General features: G+C 40.5%; 2 protein-coding genes across 6 annotated transcripts in view; one reads left to right on the top strand and one right to left on the bottom strand.

Moving 5' to 3' along the window:
- The first annotated feature begins 1,510 nt into the window (after positions 1-1,510).
- On the top strand, positions 1,511-12,546 carry gna14a (guanine nucleotide binding protein (G protein), alpha 14a). Of its 3 annotated transcripts, none has more exons than XM_044195881.1 (7): positions 1,511-2,350; positions 6,309-6,493; positions 7,384-7,538; positions 8,614-8,742; positions 8,876-9,005; positions 9,100-9,253; positions 11,663-12,546. In XM_044195881.1, exons 1-7 carry the CDS (start codon positions 2,227-2,229, stop codon positions 11,851-11,853), a joined length of 1,068 nt encoding a protein of 355 aa, XP_044051816.1. In that variant the 5' UTR covers positions 1,511-2,226; the 3' UTR covers positions 11,854-12,546. The 3 variants fall into 3 exon arrangements, with proteins under 3 accessions (XP_044051816.1, XP_044051818.1, XP_044051817.1); XM_044195883.1 differs by lacking the exon at positions 1,511-2,350 and adding an exon at positions 2,548-2,562; XM_044195882.1 differs by lacking the exon at positions 1,511-2,350 and adding an exon at positions 3,492-3,510.
- A 63-nt stretch (positions 12,547-12,609) lies between these two features.
- The window catches only part of vps13a (vacuolar protein sorting 13 homolog A), a 48,315-nt gene continuing 34,581 nt past the window's right edge, over positions 12,610-26,343 (bottom strand). For 2 of the 3 annotated variants that reach the window (XM_044195878.1, XM_044195879.1), the window contains 20 exons: positions 25,928-25,985; positions 25,400-25,571; positions 24,556-24,709; positions 24,172-24,318; positions 23,922-24,003; positions 23,749-23,818; positions 23,400-23,514; positions 23,122-23,235; positions 22,702-22,847; positions 22,521-22,602; positions 22,241-22,354; positions 21,895-21,970; positions 21,175-21,338; positions 20,956-21,001; positions 20,690-20,813; positions 20,291-20,405; positions 17,555-17,640; positions 16,984-17,107; positions 16,775-16,849; positions 12,610-13,937 (listed from right to left, as the gene is read on the bottom strand). In XM_044195878.1, coding sequence (XP_044051813.1) covers positions 13,887-13,937; positions 16,775-16,849; positions 16,984-17,107; positions 17,555-17,640; positions 20,291-20,405; positions 20,690-20,813; positions 20,956-21,001; positions 21,175-21,338; positions 21,895-21,970; positions 22,241-22,354; positions 22,521-22,602; positions 22,702-22,847; positions 23,122-23,235; positions 23,400-23,514; positions 23,749-23,818; positions 23,922-24,003; positions 24,172-24,318; positions 24,556-24,709; positions 25,400-25,571; positions 25,928-25,985 — 2,115 coding nt within the window. In that variant the 3' untranslated portion in view covers positions 12,610-13,886. Of the gene's footprint in view, positions 13,938-16,774; positions 16,850-16,983; positions 17,108-17,554; positions 17,641-17,901; positions 18,396-20,290; positions 20,406-20,689; positions 20,814-20,955; positions 21,002-21,174; positions 21,339-21,894; positions 21,971-22,240; positions 22,355-22,520; positions 22,603-22,701; positions 22,848-23,121; positions 23,236-23,399; positions 23,515-23,748; positions 23,819-23,921; positions 24,004-24,171; positions 24,319-24,555; positions 24,710-25,399; positions 25,572-25,927; positions 25,986-26,343 lie in introns of those variants that run through there. The other variant, XM_044195880.1, reaches the window with a different exon arrangement.

Below are 26,343 nucleotides of genomic sequence, written 5' to 3'. Positions count from 1 at the left end.
GGCTTCAGACCGACTAGCAGCAGAGGAGTTGAAGGCAGCTTGGACAGGGCCAACGAACTTAATCTGTTCTTTAACAGATTTGACACACCAGCTCCTGCTCATCCCCTCTCTAACTCAGCTGCTGTCGGCCCTCAGACTCCTCTGAGTCCACTGCTCCCCCCTCCCTCATCTTCCTGGGAGAGTCCTACTCCCCCCTTAACTGGCTCTCAGGCTAACAGCCCTATCCAGACTGACAACTCCCTCCCTCCCTCGCCTGTAACCTCTGCTGTGAGCCTGACTTCTGACCAGGTGAGAGGACAGCTGATGAAACACTACTCAAACAAGGCTGCAGGCCCCGATGGCGTTTGCCCCAGGGTGCTAAAAGCCTGTGCCCCCCAGCTATGTGGAATCCTTCACCATGTCTTCAACCTGAGCCTGAGTCTTCAAAGGGTCCCTGTTCTGTGACGCTGTGTCCCAGTGGCTCCAAGGACTACAGACCGGTGGCACTGACCTCCCACATAATGAAGACCCTGGAGAGACTGGTGCTGGAACAGCTGCGGCCGATGGTCAGACCCCTCCTGGACCCCCTTCAGTTCGCCTACCAGCCCCAGATGGGAGTTGAGGACGCCATCATCTTCCTGCTGAACCGCATCTACACCCACCTGGACAAGCCGGCAAGCACGGTGAGGATCATGTTTTTTGACTTCTCCAATGCTTTCAACACCAAAAACTCATCCCCCCAAAATGCACCACAGAGCGCCACAGGAAGTCATTCCTGCCTGTGGCCATCAAACTATTTAACTCCTCCCTATAAGTGTTCACCAAAGTGGACATTGGATCATTAACATCACTGCAATTCTTGAAATAATTGTGCGATATTCTCTGTGTTAATACTGCTGTGCAATATACTCTTTTCAGTTTAAAATTCCCTATTTATTGATATTTATTCATACCTCTATTACTGCTGTGCAATATCCTCTATCTCATTATAATCTTAATAAGCTACACTTAACTTGACAGTTCATGCACTATTACTTTATACCGTATTATTATCATCAACCGGTAAACCCACTTTGTACTTCACACTTGTTTTAATTTTATACTTATACCCACTTGGTACTTAATTTATTTTCTGACCTGTATTATAGTGTATTATATTTTTTTGCTTAGTACTGCTATAATAGTGCACTGACGTGATAGTGAGCTGTTGTAACAAAAGAGTTTCCCCTGAGGGATCAATAAAGTATTTCTGATTCTGATTCTGATTGTTAATATCTCAGTTGCATTATCATACTGTAACATTATTGCTCATGCTATGAACCCAAACTGTGAATACCTGGCTTTCATTCTTCTCAAAAACCTTTGTCCAAAACCTTTGGAGATGCAAAGTTCCTCCTGGACCCAGGATATAATTCAAATACTCATTCATTCACTCACAGCTGGCCTTCCTGACCCCTAGTGGCCGTTGGGAGACATGGCAGCGTCAAAGGATGCACTGGAGTCGGATCCTTCACTTCCTCTCTCCTGTAACTGTAAAGGATGTTCCACGTCCTGAACCCCTTGTAATAGCCTACATGTCTGATGTATAAAAATGTACCAAGAAAGCTACTTGCAGCTGGGAACCATGTTGTTTAAATACGCATATCTAAGAAAGGCCTATAGCTCCTATTTTCTTGGCTTTTTTTCTTTTATTAAAGCCTACCCTGCACCCCTACTCCACCAGTCTTAGTTATCTTTATGTAGCCTATCGTGTCACAGGCAACTCTGTGGGGGAAAGACAACACAGGCTGCTTGCTGAGGATGCGAACTTCCCATTTTATCCTTTTCTATTTGCAACTGCCACGCCCTCCCTAACCGGCTGGATAAAGTTCAACAAGTGTCCTCGTGCTTCAGACCAACCACAGCACCTTATCAAAGAGAGTCAGAGCTTTTTAGTCCTAAAATAGATCTCTGGACTTTTCCCTTTAAACGAAGGTTTCTCTGTTTTAGCCGCGGAATATTTAAACTATTAAAACCTCCCTAGATCTTCCTCAATAAACTGCTTTTCTCATTCGGCCTTAAGAGGAACAAGAAGGCATCACTTTCAAAGATGCTCTGCGCCTTTCCCCTTCTGAATTTGTGAAGTGAGAGAGGGGGAGCGAGTGGAGAAGAAGCGGCTGCCTTAACGAGGGCAAACGTCTCCAAAAGCCCTCAACATTTGCACGTTGACAGCAGAAGGCTCATCGGAGAGCGAGCTGGTCAGTTTGAATGATGGCTGGATGTTGTGTGTCGGCGGAGGACAGAGAGAACCAGAGGATCAACGAGGAGATTGAGAAGCAGCTGCGGAGAGACAAGAAGGACTCTCGCCGGGAGCTGAAGCTGCTGCTGTTGGGTGAGCATCACTGAGCCTGCAGGCTAACTGAGTGTACAAACAGCCTCCTCACACATTCTTAGTGGCCCTCATCCCAGAGTAGTAAGTGGCACTTAAAAAATAAAAATATGGTCTTAATGGGTAGCCCCATCCTTATCTTTTCTGTACCTTTCCGGCCAAAATGCCATAAAATAATGGACCCTGGTAATGGACCCTGGTGGCAACGACGGCAGGTCAGTGAGTCATCAATGACAGCTTTTAATTTCCCATTACTTCCTGACCACACCTGGACATGCAGGTATCATGGCAGGTGGGGAAGCACTCAGCAGTCTGTCGACTAAACTGTATTTAAATTATAATAGATTTTATAATGTAGGAATAGACACTGCACAAGGAATACCCATGCTCTATATTTTAAAATGTTTCATAGGTTGGATAGATGAGACTGTGCATCAAGGATCCAAGTCACGAATAATGTGAGGACGTTAACATTTAACTGTTCTCTACATTTCCTATCTCCTCATTCCTCTTTCTGGTCTCCGGATGTGGTGTAGTGCGCACTGGCTAAGCCCGAACTTTCAGGGTGTGAGCAGCTTCGCACCATAGTCGCACCATTGATTTTACGCACTATGGAGAGTTTTCAACCTTGATTAATTTGTCTGCTGGACTCATTTAGTTCCCACCTGGCACAGGAATAATGAAAACACATCTAGAGAGAGATTTGACGGTTTAAGATGATATTTGTGTTTTGACGTTAGCTCGTCTCCAGTCAAAATGTATATGGAAACCGAAACTCGCTACTGACATCACATTTCCAGTTACATTCTCTCAGAGAGCTGCGCGTTGGAGGATTTCTCTGTTTGCCCCTTGATAGACTAGAGAAATATGGGTCTCTGTTGGGACAAACTCCAGCCTCATCTGAGCCTAAGTAGGAAAGGAAGGTAAAGAAAAGAATAGTGAGGGGGAAATATGAATGTGATGTCCAGGTGTCAATTGTGATGTTTAAACATTGTGGCATCTTTTATGGAGATGTTAATAATGTGAAGCACTTAGAAACAGTTTTTCACTTGCCCTGTAACAGTGAAAGAGGGGCGTACACAGCTTACTTCCTGGTATGAGTTCACTGACTTGCTCAAGGACACTTCAGCAGGTCTGCCGGCTGAGAAAGGACTTGAACCCAGGTTTGCTCTTTCAGCACTATGATACAGGGTTCTATGTTAGCTTTGGGAACACTTGACAGATCCAGTGAATGTGGAAACAGGGTGTTGCCATGTAGCTTCTATCATCTGTGACTCTATCAGTGCTCTGGACACAACCCATTTTACTGTAGCAGTGTGGAAGCACTTCAGGGACAGGAGTCAATGTTTAGGCCTCGTTCAGTGGTGTGTTTGAATGTTATAACTAGCTGCTGCGGGCGCACCTCATGCAAACATCATGCAAATCCAGCACTGCGCAGGATATGAGCCGTAGGTTTGCCTCCACTGCTCTCTTAGAAAGGGTTTTCTCTCAAAAGAAATTGTCCAAGTAAACCAAATTGATTATAAATCCCATTTGTACGGTGGATGACCATACCACAGAAACAAATCAGTGGGCCTGTGAAAGGGCTAAACAGGGGCTAAACTGCCTAATGAGCAGGAACAGGTGCAACAGTTTATCAGAAAAAAGATTACTCACTTATCAAAGCTCTTAACTTCTGAAACTATTTTGACATTGAAATCACATTATTTTACAGAACATTAAGTGATGTACAATCATGGTTAGCAATAATACTTTCCAAATGACACAATATGTGTTGTGTCTCTTTGTATCTTACCCTTTAGATTTTCCAGGTAACTCAAAATATTATCAGCAATTAGATGACATAAGTGATTACAAGTTATTGAGTAATCTGTAATCTTCGACATCTGGGAACAATAACATGTATTTACCTGATCAGAGTGACTCAGAGCTCTCAGTGGATTTCATTAGGGTGGTCACAGTCAGGTCCCCAGAGAGGATGAGTGGGAGTGAAGCAGAATGAAAGATCAACACGTACACATTCTGCCTCTTGTGTCGATTCAGTGACCGGACTTAAAAAGCTGTAGGACAATGCGCACATGTCAACATGGCTCCATACAGTGCTGTAGCCTATACAAGTATTGGTCATTTGGTTCAGCTGCAATTTCACTGCAAGTACTGGACGTCAGTGGGAAAAAAATAAATGAAAGAATAAACAGCAAAGAAAGCACGAATCAAGCATTTTTACAGACCATCAACCATGTAGGCATGTATATTTCAATAGATGTAGTATCAATATTAAATATTAACCAATTAAAACTTATGCAAGCACAAAACAAACAAAGAGAACAGAAAACAATAACGGTCTTGTTCATGAGGAGGGAAACAGAATAAGTTGTCTGTTTATTGCGACTCTGAGCAACATGGATAACGTATGTCGTCTGATCAGTGTATCACCCCGATGAATGTGTAGCAGCGCTACTAGTAGTTAAACAATTAGTGGATGAAAAGTCCACTCTGCCTCCAGTAGGACTGTGGTTTGTTAAGGTCAAGGTTACTTGTATTGTCTCCTGTAAGATAAAATTGTTTTGGATTAAAGGAACTGCTACATTAAAGACAGACATGTCGCAATAAAAATAAACGATAATGATCTTACATGAATCTGACCAGAGTCTTAAAAACCTGGAAGCATACAGTGATAAAAGAGTGACGACTCTGCTCAATTAAGGCAGACTCTCTCTCTGAACAAGTAAAACACAGCAGATGCAGGATCATGATTTGCCTCCATCTCAGAGTTTACCTGCCTGTCTTGCCCATACCTCCCTTATCTCTAAGAAACTTGACTTGTAAACAAGGTGCATTCAAATGCAGACAATTTGTCTAAGCCTTGTTTGCTAAGATGTAAAGACTCAAGTATTCATGATGCTATGCAAAACAGCCAGGAAACCAAAAAATGGCTGGCACCACCCAGGCTCATTACAGAGCTTTACACACTTTGCTGAGAGGCAGGGATACAGATGCAGGTCTATGCTCACACACACTTGCATGCAAGGTGCAAGCACACACACGGCAACTTCCAATATTCAGGTCTGTTAACAAACACACATTTGTTAAACAAATAGATTCAGCAACATGTGGTCTGAATGAGAATATTAGGAGCTTGTGCTGCAAGAACGGAAGAGGAACGTGACAGACACTCTGTGTGTGTGTGTGTTAAACTAAGACAGTTAGTGAACATGTGATTTATTGCATTTAGAATTTATTGTCATGAAATGTACGTTGTGTAAGTGGACAGGCCTTTTAAGTACAGTATGTGTCTGTTTGTTTGACTGACAGTGGAAAGCTAGTATGTATCCAAACACACACATTGATCTGAACCTGTACCTGTCTGAGTGAAACAATGCACTACTAATATAAGCATGTCCTCATTATTGGTAAAAACCCAGTTACTAGTTCATCAGGTACACCAGCTAGATGGATTGCCTTCAAATAGAAGGCATTTCTACTATTTTTTCCACCCCTACCTAATAAACTGACCACTGAGTGTAAGTGACATGTTTGAATAGAAAGATGGCTGTATGAGAGGATTAACTTCAACTTGACTCTTAGTAACAAGCTGCACAGAAACAGAGAGATGAGTGTTTTAATATAGCTGGTAGGGAACTGTCAGCTCACATATATGTATGTAGAGCAGTGGTGGAAAGAACATTTAATCAAGTACTTTACTTAGGTATATGATAGCCCTCTGATTAATTGGCCAGGACATTAACACAATTACTTACAATCAACAGACAAATAATAACATAACTCAATGTCATAACATTGATCAGCACCCTGCAACCTTCACCCTCCATTCCTGTCTCCCCACACATTCAGCAGTTTCCCTTGAACATTAATTGTAATATGTTAAGATGTTTTTCTGTTAAAAGTATGACATATATAAAAATATATTATTAGATTTAACCCTCACTGTATCCAACAGGTACTGGAGAGAGTGGAAAGAGTACCTTCATCAAACAAATGAGGATTATCCATGGAGGAGGATACACAGATGAGGACAAGAAGGGCTACGCCAAACTGGTCTTCCAGAACATCTACACGTCCATGCAGACCATGGTCCGAGCCATGGAGGCACATAGTATATCTTTCTCTGATCCCCAGAACCAGGTACAAAACGGGTCTGCTCCTTTTGCCATCAGTGAGAATTATTTTTGACTCTGGAGTTCAGGTTCGTTTTGGCATGGTATCCTTTTTTTCAGCACAAACTGAAATGCGCCTATAAAAATGTACAAATCTTCAGTGATAATCACTCAAAATATTATCATAGGTTGTAAAATCTTTCAGTATTTATACACACAAATACAGAAGAAAAATGTAAAGAATCAGGCTATAATACAGTCTATTTACATGTAATGGGATTTTATCCCAACTTGGTTTTGTGCCTTTTTTATTGAAAGTCTATGCATGCTATTGTAAATCACTTCAAATATTAATAATTCAGTTTTAAACATTTCTGTCAAAAAATGTGTTATAGTCTACAGAAATAAAGGAGATGCTGTGTGAAAGCCTCATGTCAGCAAAAAAGAATTATTAATATTTGAAGTGATTTACAATAAAAGTTACATATATAACTTTATTTATATATCACTTAGCTTGTCTCTACATGATATATTGAATTAAAATTACTTAATGGAATGCTTTGGATCAACAGGGATGTAAAATATATGTGAGTTGTAGTTAACAGTCTTAAACATGTAAAACTTCGTGTGGTCAAATCATTAGAAACAAATCATTTGATCAAAAGTAGGTTCCTGGACAGAGACGGAAATATTCCTTAGCTTTGTTTATTTTTTTTACTATATTCTCATAACACAATAAAACATCGGGGGACAGGGTTGGATGTGGGATTAAGTGTCTTATAACAAAATAAAATAAAAATCTAAACTTGTTTTTTGCTTCTTTTCCTCCTCGATCTGTTTCCACAAAGTAAGAGAAGTTGGGGACATGTAGGATGGACCATTTTCTAATTGTCTCCGTGTCTGTCCGTGTGTCCATAGAGCCATGCAAACTCAATCCTGGAGGTGGAAGTGGACAAGGTGGAGGAGTTCGAACAAAGCCTTGCGGTGGCCATCAGGAGTCTGTGGAGCGATGCAGGAATACAGGAGTGCTACGACCGACGCAGGGAATACCAGCTGTCCGACTCCACCAAATAGTGAGCATTAGACATGCAACTTTTTTGTTGCTCAATAATACACACACAGAGATTCTATTCTCTTCAGCTCTGCCAAATAGTTCCCACAGATATTACAGAGGGTAGACAAAATAACAGGAACACCTTACAACATAATGTAAGGCAATGCCTCATCACACTAACGACTAAAAATATTAAACAGGTCAGTTCAACACCTCTCTGACAGTCTCAAAGAATTTATCTAGGTGTTTGTTGCAAGGCTATAGTATTGGATTGCATTATAATATGCAGGGCTGTAGCCTCCATTGAAGACACTGAGATTATGACCCCAGTATCGTTTCCTGTAAATTTGGGGGTATTAGCAATCTGCTGGGATTTTACCTTCTAAAATGAAAAACGTACACCTGGTGGGTATTTTCTATGCCGATTCCTACGTTTTTAGATTTAGAAAATTCAAATCTGAATAATTTTATCCCAAAATAAAGAAATAAAGGATTCAGCAATTCTCCACCAGATTTGTTTGTAAAAATAATCATTGAGCAGATAACTAAATTTAAAGAAAAAAGAAAAAACTAGAGACTCTTTAGGTGTATAGGTGAGGTTATTTTAGGGGGATTGGACTCTTGACCTCTGTATTTCTAGCTGTGGCCCTGATTATGGGTGTTCCTGTAATTTTGTTCACCCTCTGTATGTTACTGTCAATCTTGCTGCCATGTTTTGCAAGTACAAAAATACACTAATGAGCACAGGAGGTGTCCCTTCTGATCACATAGATCAGCACCTGCTGATAGTGAAACAAAAAATTTGCATTAATAAAGATGTTTTTTTTGTGAAGCTAGAGATAATCCAGCTACAAAAGGGAAAAGAAAATTCTCTTCTCTACTTCTCTATTGTAGCAAAACTCTTTCCTAATGGTTTTAACCTCCCTTCTATGTCTCACTAACCAACCCCTGCTAATTCAATGTCAATACTTACTTAAGTGACAATGCACTTAAGTGTTGTTTCTACTTGTTTTAAAAGCCACAGAATTCCCCCAGTTCTGTTATTTTCCTTTATATTTCCTCTCTTTGCGCTTATTTTCTCCTCCTTTTTTCAGCTATCTCACCGACCTGGATCGAATTACAGAACCCTCTTATGTACCTGACCTGCAGGATATCCTCCGAGTCAGAGTGCCAACCACGGGTATCATCGAATACCCCTTTGACATGGAGAATGTCATCTTCAGGTGAGATATAACACACCAATATGGGAGGTAATGGCTTAAGTATGTTGCATTGGAACTGGCCATACAGTAGGGAGCACAGATGACTTTTGACAATGCATAACCTTTCTGTTTTTGGGATTGGCTGTTGTGGCAGGATGGTGGATGTGGGGGGTCAGAGGTCAGAGAGGAGGAAGTGGATCCACTGCTTTGAAAACGTCACCTCCATCATCTTCCTGGTGGCGCTCAGCGAGTACGACCAGGTCCTGGCTGAGTGCGACAACGAAGTGAGAATTCAGCTCAACAGCAGATCGTGTTCCAGGCGTTTATCCCTTAAAATATGTCTTCATTGTTGCCTCTTGTGCTGCAATTTTATTTCAGAACCGTATGGAGGAGAGCAAGGCCCTATTCAAAACCATCATAACCTATCCCTGGTTCCAGCGCTCCTCTGTCATACTTTTCCTCAACAAGACCGACATCCTCAAGGAGAAGATCATGTATTCTCATGTAGCCACCTACTTCCCTGAATTTACAGGTTAGTTTGTTTGAATATCTTGAAGTCACATGTAGGTCGGTCCAGTAGGTCCAACCCCCATACGGTCAGCCTTTGCACATTTTGAATCTTAACTGTTTTAACCTGATTGATAGATTCAGGTTTGAATTGTGTGCACACACTGTTGAGATTGTTTTTGCATTTGGGTCTAAAAAAGGACAGAAGAAAGAAAATGTATGGCGCAAGAACTATCAGAGCTTTGGGTTTGGAGTGTCAGAGAGACCAGAGGTGCTATGCACAGATCTTGTGATAAACTTGTCAACTCATTTGCCAGTTTATTAGGTACACCTATCTAAAACTAATGCAGTCAAATACAACAGTCCTGCATAGTGACAGGCATTTCTATTATTTTGTCCACCCCATTTATAGCAAAGAGGGTAGGCTAAATAAACACTTCTGTGTAACAATACAATTCAACCACAACTACATCCTCCAAAATGATCAGAAAATTGAATCAACACCTCTCTAGTTTCAACAAAAACTGAACATTATGATCTTCATGAAGGGAGGCTTTGTTGCCTTTCAATTGTTGCATTTGACTGCATTTCAGCTAGGTGTACCTAATAAACTGGCAACTGAGTGGTATGCAACACATGAAATGTGGCATACAAAACATTGAAGATTAGCCAGCCTCCAATACACTCTGGTGTTTGAAAAGATAACCTTGTGCACTAAGAAACATTCTCTAAACAAACATGCCTTGTGGCACAGTGGCAAGGAAAAGTATGTGAACCTTTTGGAATTTCATGGTTTTCTGAATAAATTTGTCAAAATGTGATCTGATCTTCATCTAAGTCTGATCTTTCATGTCTTTATTGAACACAGTCATTCAACATTCAAAATGGCAATTGAAAGACTAAGTGAAACCTTAGAATTAACAAGTGGTTGACACCCCCATGGCAGCAATAAGCTCAACCAGGCACTTCCTGTAGCTGTGGATTAGACCTGCACATCGTTGGAGGAATTTTAGCCCATTCCTCCTGGCAGAACTGCTTTAGCTCTGTCATATTCTTTGGACGTCTCATGTGTATGGCCCTCTTCAAGTCAATCCATAGCATCTCTATTGGGTTGAGGTCTGGGCTCTGACTTGGCCACTCCAAAAGGTGGCTTTTGTTTTTCTGAAGCCATTCTGTTGTGGACTTGCTTCGGTGTTTTGGGTCGTTGTCCTGTTGCATCACCCACCTTCTACACAGTTTCAGCTGACGTACAGACATCCTCACATTATCCTGAAGAATTGTCTGATATACTTGGGAATTCATCTTCCCTTCAATGATTGCAAGCTGGCCAGGCCCTGATGCAGCAAAGCAGGCCCAAATCATGATGTTTCCTCGACTGTACTTTACAGTTGGGATGATGTTTTCATGATGATATGCCGTGCCCTTTCTATGCCAGATGTAGCGCTGTGTGTTTTCCAAATAGTTCAATCTTAGTTTCATCAGTCCACAAAATATTTTGCCAATACTGCTGTGGAGTATCAATGTGCTCTTTTGCAAACTTCAGGCATGCAGCAATGTTCTTTTTAGTAAGCAGTGGCTTCCTTCGTGGTGTCCTTTCGTGGATACCCTGCTTGTTCAGTGTTTTACGTATTGCAGAGATGTTCGCAAGTTCCAATGATGCCTTCAAATCTTTGGCTGTCATTTGGTTGGTTCTTTACCTCACTGATGAGTCTTCTCTTGGTGTCATTTTGACTGGGTACCCTCTTCTTGGTAGAGTAAAACAGTCTCAAAGCATCTGTAGATTGTTTGCTTAACTGTAGACTGGTTAATTTCTAAAGTCTTTGAAATAACTTTGTAACCCTTTCCAGCTTTATGTAAAGCAACAATTCCTGATCATAGCTCCTCTGAAAGCTCTTTTTGGCAAGGCATGGCTCACATAAGCATGTTTTTCTTGTGCAGTGCAAACTCCAAACGTTTGAGGGGTTTTTTTATCGGTCAAAGTAGCTGTAGTCCACACCTCCAAACATATTATCTTAACGAGATTCCAGGTGCTAAAACCTGACTCCATTTAGCTTTTTTTGAGGTCATTAACTCAAGGGTTCACTTAATTTTTCCACTGCCATTTTAAATGTTGAATGACTGTGTTCAATAAAGAAGAATGAAAGATGAAAGAATTTTTTTGTGTAATTATTTTTAGGCACATTATTTTTGTCAAAACCCTTGACTGATGAAGATCAGATTACATTTTACAACAAATTTATTCAGAAAACCATGAAATTCCAAAAGGTTCACATACATGCCACTGTATTTGTCATATTTGGTCCCTCATCATATTTGTAAATCTTTTAGAGAACAGGCTTGGCTAATATTTTATCTTAAACAAATAATACAAATCATTTCATCATTGTTGAATTTACCCAAAACATACTGAAATAATATCAACCCTGAACTGCAGGACCTCAGCAGGATCCTACAGCAGCTCAGGAATTCATCCTGAAAATGTACCAAGAACAAAACCCGGACAAGGACAAGACGCTGTACCCTCACTTTACCTGCGCCACAGACACAGAAAACATCCGCTTCGTCTTTGTGGCCGTCAAAGACACCATCCTCAGACACAACCTGAAGGAGTTCAATCTTGTGTAAAGAGGAGCAGGAGGACAGGAGAGGAGACAAAGGGATACAAGAAGAAGGAAAGACATGAGGAGAGCCAAGACAGGAGAATTACATAAAACAAAACTTTACAGTGCTTTTTCTTGGCTGTCTAGAGAACAATTAGATTTTACATAGTTCCTCCCTGTTTACACAACCAAGATTCTAAGTCTCTTTAATCCAAAGGTTTCAATATTTTCATTTTATCTTGTGTCTGTAAAAATCCAGCCAAAGAGAATATGAACATGTAAGAGAGTAGTTTCTATTCCAGTCTTTATAGAGATGAACTGTAAGAAAATGATACTTTGCAGTGGAAGTGAGAATGTGAAAATGTTAAGTAATATCATTGACCTATTGTGTGGGCTACTTATTTTATCACTTCTTAAAATACAGTTGTCATAAATAAGATCTGAGTGCTTTAACTGATTCTGCTTTAATTTCTGCTCATGCAATAGCTCTAAGAGATCCCTGTGATATTTAAATTTGAGTAGTTTTTTCCCCTTTTCTAACACTGAACCACCTGTGTCTGCTTTTGCCTTTAGTGCCTTATTAACTTAGGACAGTCAGCACAGCCACAGTTTGTTTTAGATTGTAAATAGTCCAAGTTGTGCTTTGAAAAACGCTACACATGCGAAATGGAAATTATATTTATGGTAGTTTTCAATAAACAATTAGTTAGTTAATGAAGAGTGCAATTTGTGTGCTTCTTGTGAGATTTTCTGGGTACAAGAAATAAAAGGAAGAGAACACTGACATTTGAAACACATATTTTATTTTTTTTGAAAACAGTGGGGGGAAAGAATTAAGCCATTTCAGTGAACGTTTTGCTCCCCAAAAACATAAATGACAAACATTACTGGCAATAGACATATTTAGTTGTATTAAACTGCGATGCACCCCAAACCAACAGCAAACCTTTAAAATAAATGTCAAAGTAAACAGCAGCTGATAATAATTAGCATTCATTTCTTTTAAATATACTTTTCTCTGCATAATTCATCAACATAGTTGGCATTGCATATGTGTGGTATAAAAACATAAAAATCACAAAATTACAATCTGTAACACCATAATACAGACTATTGTGGATGGATATATACAGATAGGATACTATATTAGATCAATATACAGAAGATTGATACATGTAAGTACAGTATAAAAATAGCATGCATCTCTAAATCACACATTGAACAGTCTGCATCTTGCAGAAATGTATAAAAAAAGAGGAAAAATAGAGTAAGAGACAGAAAACAGGTTTGAAAGAGAGCACATTTTGAATTATGTGTTATAAAGCCATTAAAATTTTAATTAGTTTCCCTTTTATATAATCCAGTGAAATAAACAGTGTACAACATTAAATGTGCTACAACAATTATGGTTGATTTGGCATCAATGTTATTGGAGCTGTTTTCTACCATGTCTCTTAACTAGCTGTTGCACTGTAACAGTGCATCTTCTACAGCAAAACACAACTTGAGATATGTTCAATAAAACTGAAACTGAATGAAATGAGTGACTTAATGAGTGTTTTATTGAGTATGGCAAACTAAAGGCCTAGCAAATCCTCCAATTTCACCAGAATTTCAGACCCAAGCTGATAGTGATGCGATGTCTTTGGGAACTGAAGACTTAGCATTACCATCCATAAAAGAGATTTTTTTAAAAACAAACAAACATTCAATTATATATGTGGGCAAAAGGATGCGTGCAATCAGAGTGAAAAGAGTGAAACAAAGTTTGGTTCAATGCTTTCTGAGCCTCTGTGGTGAATGAATGCAAGTCAGCCGTCCATTTATAGCACTTTTGTAGGCATGCACACATACAAACTACTCGCTCAGTCTTTCACCCCCGACACACACTAACAGTCAACATACAGCATCGTCTGTGTGTTTTCACCACTACTCACACATGGAGGTAAACAAAAGTAGCATGCAGTAAAGAACAAAGGCACTGACACACACAGACTTTGTGTGTGTTTTCTTTTTTCTTTTTTTTCCTTTTTAAATAATTTGTCACTATTTGATGAGTTAGTATTTGGGTAAACTCTCTCTTGCATCTTCCAATTTGGCAAGAACCCACTGAAAATAAATAAGAACCAAAGTTAGAACTAATTTTAGTGCAATAATTTACTGTGACTGCAGGTTGGACACAACTTTGGCTTGGACGCCACAAGGAAACATGAATTTAAGTAAAACAAGTGGACTCATTTTGATTATATACACAGACAGCAGATAACAGTTGGGCATTTCTTATTTCTACAAATTAACAAATATATATATATATAAAAACTTTGTCCTTCACCCTCCGCGGGTGGTCTCATCCTTCGAGCTCGGGTCCTCTACCAGAGGCCTGGGAGCTTGAGGGTTCTGCGCAGTATCTTCGCTGTTCCCAGTACTGCACTCTTCTGGACCGAGATGTCTGGTGTTCTTCCAGGGATCTGCTGTAGCCACTCCTCCAGTTTGGGGGTCACTGCCCCGAGTGCGCCGAGTGCTCAGCAGCAGTGATCCTAGAGATGCAACTACAACTGCTACAAGAGCAACCATGGGAGCCATGAGAGACAATACCCACCATGGAAACGAAGGTTGGAGGGAGAGAAGTGAGCCAACTGACAGAGGCTGAGAGAGGTCCAATGAGAAAGCAAGTACCCAAGAAGTACAACCAGATGCCCATACCTGAAGCACTCGAAACTGCAAAACAAAGGCTCCAAGCCTTGGCCAGCCGCCTAAAGAGATACACAAGAGATAATGAAGCCAGAAGAATAAACCGGCTGTTCGCAACTCAACCTGCGAAAGTGTACACTCAATGGCAGGGTAATAACAGCAGAGCAGACCCACCAAGGCTGGAAACGGAGCAGTACTGGAAAAGTATATGGGAAAGGGAGGCATCACACAACAGCAATGCAGGGTGGCTGGCCGCCCTGAGAAAGGACCACAGCAACCTCCCTGAACAGAATCCAGTCACCATCACAGCGGCAGACATCCAAGAAAGAGTCTCAGGTATGAAGAACTGGACAGCACCGGGCCCTGACAGGATCCACCTACTGGCTAAAGAAGCTCACTGTACTCCATGAGCGCCTAGCAGCACAAATGAACCAGCTGCTAAGAGATGGGACGCACCCTAAATGGCTTACCGAAGGGCACACAATCCTGATCCTGAAGGATCCCGCAAAGGGTACAGTCCCATCCAACTATCGGCCAATAACCTGTCTCTCCACAACATGGAAGCTCATGTCAGGCATCATCGCGGCTAAGATAAGTGGACACATGGATCAATACACCAACTCCTGGTTGACAGAACAGTCACCCAAGACTGCAGAGCCCGACACACCAACCTGTGCACTGCCTGGATTGATTACAAGAAAGCATATGACTCAATGCCGCACACATGGATCACTGAATGCTTAGATACCGACTCAGGAACGGGGCCACCATCAGTCACCTCCTCTACATGGATGACATCAAGCTATACGCTAAGAGTGAGCGGGACATCGACTCACTGATCCACACCACCAGGATCTACAGCTCTGACATTGGGATGTCATTCGGGCTTGAGAAGTGCAGTCGAATGGTGACAAAGAGAGGGAAGGTAGTCCACACAGAAGGGGTCTCACTCCCAGAAGGAACAATAGCAGACATTGAGGATGGTTACAAGTACCTTGGAATACCACAGGCTAATGGCAACCTCGAAGAGGCAACAAGGAAGACGGTGATCAGATACCCTGATCAGATAATCAGATACCCTGCGGGAATAATAAGGGGAATAATAAGGTGGCCAAAGGAAGAGATACAGACCACAGACGTTAAGACGCGAAAGCTCCTCACCATGCATGGAGGGTTCCATCCCAAATCCAGCACCCTGAGACTGTATGCTAGTCGTAAGGAAGGCGGCCGTGGACTAGTGAGTGTGAGAGCCACTATCCAGGATGAAACATCCAAGATCCACAAGTACATCCAAGATCAGGCCCCAACAGATGACGTGCTCAGGGAATGTCTCAGGCAATGGGGAACAGAGGAAGACGTGCTGGAGGAAGGTCCATCATGGGAGGACAAACCCCTACACGGGATGTACCACCGGAACATAACTGAAGTGGCTGATATCAAGAAGTCCTACCAATGGCTAGAGCGGGCTGGATTGAAGGACAGCACAGAGGCACTCATCATGGCTGCACAGGAGCAGGCCCTGAGCACCAGAGCAATAGAGGCTCAGATCTACCACACCAGACAAGACCCAAGGTGTAGGCTGTGCAAAGAGTCCCCTGAGACAATCCAGCACATAACTGCAGGGTGTAAGATGCTGGCAGGAAAAGCATACATGGAGCGCCATAACCAAGTAGCTGGCATAGTGTACAGGAACATCTGCACGGAGTATGGACTGGAAACCCCGAGGTCAAAGTGGGAAACACCTCCAAAGGTGGTAGAGAATGACCGAGCCAAGATCCTGTGGGACTTCCAGATCCAGACTGACAGAATGGTAATGGCGAACCAGCCTGACATCGTGGTGGTTGACAAACAGCAGAGGAAAGCCGTTGTGGTTGACGTGGCGATACCAAGCGATGGCAACATCAGGAAAAAGGAACATGAGAAACTAGAGAAGTACCAAGGGCTCAAAGAAGAGCTGGAGAAGGCCTGGAAGGTGAAGGCAACAGCGGTGCCCGTGGTCATCGGAGCACTCGGGGCAGTGACCCCCAAACTGGAGGAGTGGCTACAGCAGATCCCTGGGAGAACACCAGACATCTCGGTCCAGAAGAGTGCAGTACTGGGAACAGCAAAGATACTGCGCAGAACCCTCAAGCTCCCAGGCCTCTGGTAGAGGACCCGAGCTCGAAGGATGAGACCACCCGCGGAGGGTGAAGGACAAAGTTTATATATATATATATCTCAACATAACAATAGGAGCATCTTATAGTCCAACTTACCTTGGCTATCTCAGGAGTTTTGAAGTTTATGATCTTCCCAAACTCCTTGGCATGGAAGACGGACTTTACTCTCTCCTGTAGCACACAAGACAAGGTATTTAGTGCAATAATCTGCTAAATAATTGTTTAAAAAATGTAATACATTTCTATTAAGCGGAAAAACCTAGCTTCTGATTTTGGATTTCAATTGTAAGAGTTAGCTTTTGTACCTTAGCCTCAATGCGAAGTCTGCGGTTCTCTACAATCATTGGATCCTTGGTGAACTCTTCAAACAGATACTGCCATTCACAGGTCAGCTGGCCAAATGTGCCTTTGGTCACAAAAAATATTCCCCTGGAAAAGAAACCACATAAAAAGGGTTAGAAAAGGCTCCACAGGTAAATGATACAGTGTACTGTTTGAATGACACACTGGAGATGCACTGATGGGTGGTTAAGCTAACTGACAAATGAACAACAGACACAGAGTGAGGCAAACTCACATACATCACACAGGACAGGTACCGAAATTATCTAAACATGTTGGGAAAAATACAATGGATACTGTATCGTATTTATTTCAGCAGCTTTTAATAAAGAGCACAGAAATATTATATACCATTTACAAAAATGCAATAAGCTTTACACCTGATTAAAAACATACAGTAAAGACGATCTGGGATATACAGTGTTTGTGAACATGATAGGAAATCAAACTATAATGCTCATCTCAAACAAAACTCTATTTTGAATATGAGGAAGCAGCAGTTTTCTTACTCAATCGGATGCCAAAAACACTCACCTCTTGGTGATCATGAGGAAGTCCGAGTCATTGACCTTGGCATGAGCAAAGTATCTGTACTTGGCAAAACGTCCGTTCTCAATTTTCTGAAGGACGAGAGAAAGTTAGTGAATATTTAAACAAACAGCAAGACTAAAAAACAACTCAGTGTCTGAAATATACTAAAGCATGAATGCCAAGATATACACGTTCCATGACAATGACTGCATACTGGAAATAAGCACGAGCTACCATGGTACTCTGCAAAAGGGGTGAATCTGCACAAAACTTTACTCTAATGAAACTGGAAAATGTTGTGGGGTGGTGAGGAAAGATGGGATGAAACAAAGACAATGGCAGGTAGAAAGTTTAAAATATAAACATTTTATTGAGAAGATGAGGGCAGTGAATTGTGGCAGTGAATGACAAAATGATAAAACAAACATTAATTAATCAAGAAAATAGACACAATCTATGATTATGAGGATTTTTTGACAATGAATGAATATCTAAACAATGAGAAGAAATGTGTCTTTTGTGGCTTGTGAGAAAATGATGAAGAAAAAGAAGTGATGGAATTAAATAATGAAAGATAAAGACACAAAATGATAAAACAAACATCAAGTTAATAAACAACTAGAAATCTAAAATACATAAAAACAAATAAATACATTACTCAAAACACCTTTCTTTGGTTTGATTAAATCTTCCAAAAGTGAACTCCTAACTGACAGACAGCAGGCAGACTACAGACAAAACACCAACGCTACACTACAGCTGTCACTTCTAGCTTCTAGCAGTATTCCCCATCACCCTCATCCTCTGAGCCAGTTCTATGCCATTCATTGTAGGCCAGTCTCCTCTGTGGACATGACAAGAGAGAAGAGTCAAGGTCAGAGCAAAGAGGAACCAAAAGCCTGTTTCTACCCAGAGAGCTACTGTACTGTATGGATCAACTCTAGAGGTCCAGGCTCGCTGTGATGTGTGCAGTGAGGTCAGTGATGGTTTGCGTTTTAGTCAAGTAAAACTGTTGAGTTAATAAATGTTCATTTTAAATCAACCAATGATCATTCTTTTATTTTCTACAAATTGGTTCTTCAAATCTCTAAATGCACCACTACCTGTTGTTAAGGTTTCTAAACTGATAACTGATATGATATATCTGATCTGGAATTGCTCCATTTAACAAAGTATACCAAAGTATTATAAGCTCTTGGAAACACGCCAATGCTTTGTAAAAATGTAAATGCAATTAACTGGGATGAAGCTTAACACCCTAATGTAGTAATTTAATTATCTTATGTGAAGAGCACTGGTGGAACTAAAGATGACTTTGATTCTGTTGTAAATTGTATTGAAGTTTGCTTCTGTCCACCTGCTTTGCTGCCAAGAGTTTCCCACCCAAAGAACTAAGTAAATTAAATTCAGCCACAATGTATTTGAAGCCTATTAACCAGCGAAACAGAAACATAAAACACAAGCATGAAATGTGGCACCCACTGTGATTTGTGCTTGTATTATTCTTGTCATTAGTCCTAACTTGGCATAAAGGGAATAATCTAATAAAAGTCACTAACACATCAATATACACACAAACCTAGCCTAGGTCTAAAGCTGGTGATACAGACGGGTGACAAATTAAAAGGAAAACTTGAATAAAATGAGGGGGAAAACATAATGAATGCAGGTGCTTCTACACAGGGCATGAGAGGTCACTGAGTGGTTTGATGAAAATGAAAATGATGTGAATCAGATCTTGACCCAACTGAACACCCTGGAATATTTTGGACTGAGGTCTCGGACAGCAGCTCTCCACCGCCATCGTCGAAACACCAAACGAGGGAATATCTTTTGTAAGAATGATGTTAATTCCTCCAGTAGAGAGTAACAGACACTCGCTGTGGCCCAACACCTCACTAAGGCACTTTAATTTGTCACCTATCAGTAAATTTTAGGGGAAATCCTACACATGGCATCTTTACTATCAGCCAAATAGTGTAGCTCTGACCTGAGATTCGTAAGCACAAACTTCAACCCACTCCATCCAGCCCGACTGCTAGATAATGTCAGCACAAAAAAACCCACAGTTTAAAGCTCATAGCTTTAAATGAGGCAGAACTGAAACGTCGGAGCTACTCTAAAATCTACAAATATGAGAAACCCATGCTACTGACACACTGAGTGAAAACATCCATGTGACCACCAAATGTCTCAGTAATCTTTGCTATGGAGCTAAAGGTGTTCTCAAATGTCTCTCTACTTTTGCTTATGCTTATTTACTTTGGTTGCAAATATGTTATTTTACCTTCCTACAACACAAAACACAGCCACAGAGGTGACTAAATCATTGAGAATTGAGCTGAATTGCTTTCGAAGGATCTATAAAAAGGAAAGGCCAATACAATTGCTAAAATAAGTTAAATGGTGAAAGATAATTAAAATAAAGCAGACTAAAGGGAGGGTGGTTTCAAAAAAGGTTTTCCTGTAAGAAATTTGTGTCTGTGTGCATGTACGCCCGCACACACATGAACACACAACTGCACTAGCAAACCTGGGCAAAAAGTCCATAAAGGATGCATCACTTAACTCACTGTAAAGTCACAGAAATGGCAAAAAAGGGACACCATTCAATTGCATAAAAGCAAATGTTAGAATAGAATTTTCCTCATCTCAGTTAAATGAAAAATATATCAGTCAACTGTTAATTCGCCCATGTCTGACTGTGGAGAGTTGATGATGCAGAGGTTTTTGTCCTACCTGAAGCATTTGACTGCCGATGCCCTCCCTCTCCTTATATGGTCGTATGACACCATCCTCGTGGATGAAGCGAGGAGGGCGCAGAGATTCAATATCTTGTGAAGTCTCTGCTGCCCTAAAAATGAGAGATAAGTCACGCAAATGTATTTTGAGACACACTTTACTTGTTACCTAATTACTGCACACACACACACACACACACACACACACACAAAACAGAGACATAAACTGCATTAATGCATAAACACAGTGTGACTATGGCACGCAAACATTTAAATGTACATGCAGACACAGACCTAAAAAGCTTCTGCCATGGCCCAATAATAAAAAACTGTTTTTTGTTGGTGCATTTACTGTACATGATTTATTTCATATACATTCACACAGAAAAGAACATACCTCTTGATCCCTTGGAAAGTACTGCTGGCCATGTCAATTATGCCTCCTGTAGGTCTGGCTACTGCACCAACAAGACCTTTCCCAACACCTTTAAAAAAGCCTGCTGCACCCTCCTTCTGGGCTCCTGCAAAATAACAAATCATCAAACATCACCACAAAATTGGACACAGTTATATAGCATTGCATTATTTTGGCCAGAAAATGTTCATATCATTATGTGCTATATGTTATCACTAAAATCTGTATGAGGGTTCTATTCAACATACCTTTAATAGGTTTGGTAACAATCCCTGTGATCCCACTGACAAAACCCTGAAAGGGAAAAAACAACAATATTACCAAGGAGCAGCAATTCATTCTTTATGGCAGAATTCCTGGTGGCAGAAACTCTTTCAGGCCAGTGGCAAATTTACATTATAATCTGTTGAATGATTAAATGAGAGTTGTAACAGAAAATTTAATTTAAGACAAGTTTGAGTACGTACAGACACTAATCCCTTTCCACCCCTGGTCAGCCCCTCTCTCAGGCCACTGGGTTGTTTGTTCATAGCCTCTCGTCTCTTCTGCTGGTATTCCTCATCCATCGTTATGGCAGCAACACCCTTTGCCATGGCACCTGTGATCCTGGAGGCCGCGCCCGCTATACCCCCTGGAAGGCAGACATGAGTCTTTACAGTTACAACCTTCTTTAATATGTGTATTTCTTCTTAAAGTCTTTTGTGGGAGAACTTGCTACTATGTTGTCTGTTATTCCTCTCTTCTGTTCATATGACAAGGCAAGGCAATTTAATGTATATAGCACATTTCATTACAAGTAAACTCACTGTGCTTTACATTTAAGTGCATACAGAAACAAGTGACATGAGAATATATTAAATGAAATACAAGAACCAACAACACTAACCACCACCCACCCTCCAAAAGATATTGACAAACCACACAACCATCCCACAGACACACACACAATAACTAATCTTAAGCCTGAGAAAACAGAAAAGTGTTCAGTTTACTTTTGAATGTGGACACAGCTGTGAGAGATCTTAGGTCTCATATATGTAAGAAATTCTGAATATAACATTTGTCTACACAAAAACCTAACAAAAGGAGGAATAAAGTGTATCTATATACCACAGTGATCTTATTCAGGCTTCTCCTAAAGGGATCAGACACCTTTTTACAGATATAATTTTTATATGAGCCCTTACCTACAGCTCCTCCCACCAGAGCCTTCACCCCAAGAGCCATTCCTTCAACAAACTCCTCAGGCCCCTGGATGGCTCCCTGAAAAACCACGGATAACAGTTAAACACGAAGAAGACATAAAGACACTGTCTGCACTGTTGGGGCTTTCAGCAACCACACTGCTGTAACATAAACCTAATGCTTTGTTTTTAATAACTGTTCACTATCTCTGGAGTCCTATAATATATTCAAAGATAGTGTATCATGTAAATGTTCACCTTAAATAATGAGCACTAAACTTGTTTTTTTAAATGCCACAACACAGATACATTATTTTAATACTCATCAGTACTTGTACTACATCCCTACCTGATAAGGCTCATAGAAGAAGGCTTCCACTCCCTCCGACAGTCCTCTTATCAGTCCAAAAGGATTTCCAAGTACATCCAGGCCCAGCACCAGCACATACATCTGTTTAATAGCCTGAAATATACATATATAGAAACTGGTAAGCTGACTCGTAGCCAGCACCTGGTTGGTTTTGGTTTCATTCTGCACATTTTTTTTTTTTATATTTAATGCCTTGGGGGGTACAAATGACTAGCCACTTCAACTGAGTTACTATGACTTTATCATGTGTACATGTTACCTGCTTGGAATAATGTCTAATGACCTCCCATTGTAACTGCTGGGTGGTACAAAACTGGAAGGTCAACTCAAAGAAGGCCAGCCTGAAATAAATGACAAAACAACAAATCACACAAAAATAAATGAATGCGACTGTGTGTGATTTATGTATTGTCTATTTGGGCCTTCACATGTGTTCATACTTGAAGACAACATCCTGCACGTCAGTGAGCGTGGCGCCGATACTCTTCAGGAGCAGGTTGAGGGACTGGACAGGAATGAGTTCTGTATCTCTCTTCTCCTTCAGACCGTCTTCTCCTCCCGTACTCAGAGAGAAACTCAGGTGCAGCTACAAAAACAAAAACAAAAACATGACTAAGCATGGCTGTTTCCGGTGTTAAACTCACAACAGAAATGTGCTATGTAGCTGTGTCTTGTGAATAGATTTTGATGCTGTTTTATTCATGCTGTTTTCCGTTGCTGTTTTTAAAAAATCCCTTGTGGTGTTATTGCAGAGATGAAGAAGACAATGCTGGACTTAATTTAGAAATTTGCTGCTTAACATTTGCTCATTATTTCATAATTATAGCATTACCTACATACATACTGTATAGTGTACAAACCTTGATGGGGGAAATGTGGAAGTACTCATAGAGACTGATAGGAGAGGTGTCAGCAGCAGAGACATGGTTTAGTTCTGTCTTTATGTACTCTATGTCCTTCTCAAACAGTTCAACCTAGAGGAATAAGACAAGCACAAATACACAAGAATATGAATGCAGAGGTACAGAAACACAGATCTCAATGACTCTTCAAGTCGATAAAGACTAAATTAATGTATCACAGCTTCTGAACAAAGCACAGGGTATGTTAACTGTGCTTGGATATGTGAGCATCTGACCTCCTGTTCTGAGCTCATGATGCTGGCGTTCTCAGGTGTGAACATGTCCAGGATGGCATACAGGAAGCCCAGATCGAGCTTCAGATCCATCTCTTGAATCAACACCTTGAAGTACCTGAGGTAGACAGAAATTTCCCATCACTATTTGGGAGCAAAACTGAGAAAACAGCAGATCAGAATCAGAATCAAAGTACAACCCGTGCCTGCTGAAGGTAGGAAAAATCAATTAGCAGATGGAAAACAGAGCAAAAATACAGTTTTTGAGAGACACTGGAAGAAGTGCCAGTAAAGTGAGATAAATCAAACAAGGGAGACAAAGTGAGAAAAGCATCCAATGAAAAACAATTACTTGATGCGAGAGATATCAGAGTGCCCTGCTGCTCTGGTAACAATGCTGATATCAGTTAGAGGTTTGGGTTCTGTAAGAAAAATAAAAATAAAATCATATTACTTACTGAAACACTGCATATCAACAGCACATAATGCTAAATTAAACATGACATACAAGGTGGAATTACAGACCTGAGTCCATAGTGATAGATTTAGGCAGTTTTACAGGGTAAAAAACAAAGGGGAAGATGGCTCCTGGCAGCTGATTCTGGATCTGTAAGAGGAAAGGATGTATACTTAAAGCTAGTGAATAGCAAAAAAGGCAATTGGATGACTCGCAGTACTGTACCACGGACATGGATATAGTGGATTTTAGAGGAAGTTAAGATTAACTTTTATCTCTAAAAGGAAAATATTTAGTTTATAATTGACTTATTTTCACCTGAATGCGGTGGATTTGGACACGGTATGCTCTCTGTCGAGGTGAGACGCTATACTCCACCTTCACCCCAGGCAAGAAGTGCCTCCTGAGAGGAGCATCACACGGCTGCAGCATCCGCATATCCATGCCATTAGGAGTAAAGGACACCTGGAAGACAATTACAAACACCATGCAATTAAACAAACAGGCCTGCAACTAATGATGATTACTGCACCTGCAACTTTTTAAAGCCAGTTTTATACACCCTACATCGGTAACATGAAATGGACAGCTTTCATTTCTACCATTTAAACATTTTATCACTTACTTGTCACTAGTTCAAATCAGGAAAGCTGAATATATATATATATATATATATATATATATACACACCTACACACATACCTGGTAGTTGTTTTCCAGGTCAACGATGGCGTTGTCCACGGGTCCAGATTCAGTGTACTCTTTGAAGCTGTTCTCCAGCATCTCAGCTTCTTTAGTGCTGAGAGTCTTCCACCGATTCTTCTTCTTCGGCTTTAACTCCCACACCACATCAGAACTATGACAAGAAAAGAGAAGTGTAAAAGAGTGTAAAATCATGACATGGTATATAGCTGCAGGATTAACCAGGAGTGGCTAAACATCATGCAAATAAATACAGTTTGCATCTTACTGCAGCATTGTTTACAAGACCGCATGATTGATAGGTAAAACGTTTTCTAGCTTTGTTATTCCACAGTAACAAACATTTAACACAACACCCTCTTCTGATATAAGTGGATCTTCAATTTATCTGACCTTGAGTGAATGTTTATTTTTCAAATTCTAATTTTGTTACACCTGTATATTATAAAATTCAATTCAATTCTGTAGTTTTGCCATGGCACAAGCAGAAACTGCCAACAACATTCTGACAACACATTCAGTGGCACAATAACTGCATCTAGGTTGAATCAAAACTTGTCTGGCCAAAAATTTAATTTCACTTGAGCCTATAAGGTCTGATGTTGTCGGATGTTTTCGGTTATGACAATATAAACTGCAAAACAAGATGTTGACTTGTAATTTACAAAACACACACAATAGCACAACAGCACTATCTACACCATATCACATACACATTTTGATACATTGGCAGTAAGCCATGGACGTAACATGAACATGTACCTTATGGGCTTGGGCCTGGCCAGGTTTTGTGCTTATTATTAGGTATGTATATGTGTACACGTGTATGTTGCTAGTTATCTACCTTGTGATACCAATAAAGGAGACCTCCTGGCTGCTGCTGTTGTTGATCAGAGATACGCCCATGTTCCGTAGTGACAAAATGATTTCCTGTTCAGCCAGCTGCGCCTTCTCGCTCTCACAGAGCAGCTTGTAGATACGTTTCTCCTCAGTGAACAGCACAACGCGCTGGAGACCTTTGGATCAACAATAAACCCAAACCATACTGATTTAACACTTTTATTTATCTCCAAAGGAAAATTCTTGATATCCCTTCTCCTTCAGGGAGGTCAGAAGTCAGGATCAGTTACAGCATTGTGTCCCTAAAGCTGGTAGGCATTCAGTGATCTATTTAATTCATCAAGAATGAACATGAGCTTAGACCTGAATCCTGTGAATGCAATTGTGTTCTTAGTACATGGCAACATTCATGCACTGACAATAAACTGGCAATTGTGACGATCATTTTAAGTGAATCTAAGACTGTGTAAGCAAAATTACAGAATGCATTTAAGTGGTATAGGCATTTCATTTCAAGCTACTTATACTTTACCTTCATAAAAGGAGATCACAAACAGTTTTCCCTCATTGTTCATGTTCTCACGCAGGTCCTAAAGATGCAATAGCAGACAAACACATATGCTGTTTAAACAAACATTACAGTATCTCATCTAACAACTGTGTCCATATCTAAAACACAATAAAGGTTAAACTGTGTTGACATTTAATATTATTATATGCAAAAGACTATTATTTGGTCCTAAAAGAGGCAGAAAAATGGATGAACTAGACCAAGTCTATTTCTACAGATTCTTCACTATAAATACACATCGTCACCCAACACATCCTGTTTGGCATTTAGTCAGCAATAGTATCCACTCCCACTATAATACTGGCCTCACCTAAAAATATGTAAAATTATACTTTAAAAAAAAAAAAAGTGAGACTCAAGATGTTATTTTATTTGGC

Source organism: Siniperca chuatsi, linkage group LG5 (assembly GCF_020085105.1).
Source record: "Siniperca chuatsi isolate FFG_IHB_CAS linkage group LG5, ASM2008510v1, whole genome shotgun sequence".
Taxonomy (NCBI): domain Eukaryota; kingdom Metazoa; phylum Chordata; class Actinopteri; order Centrarchiformes; family Sinipercidae; genus Siniperca; species Siniperca chuatsi.
Note: the sequence above shows the minus strand (reverse complement) of the source record. Positions and strands in the feature narration are given on the sequence as shown.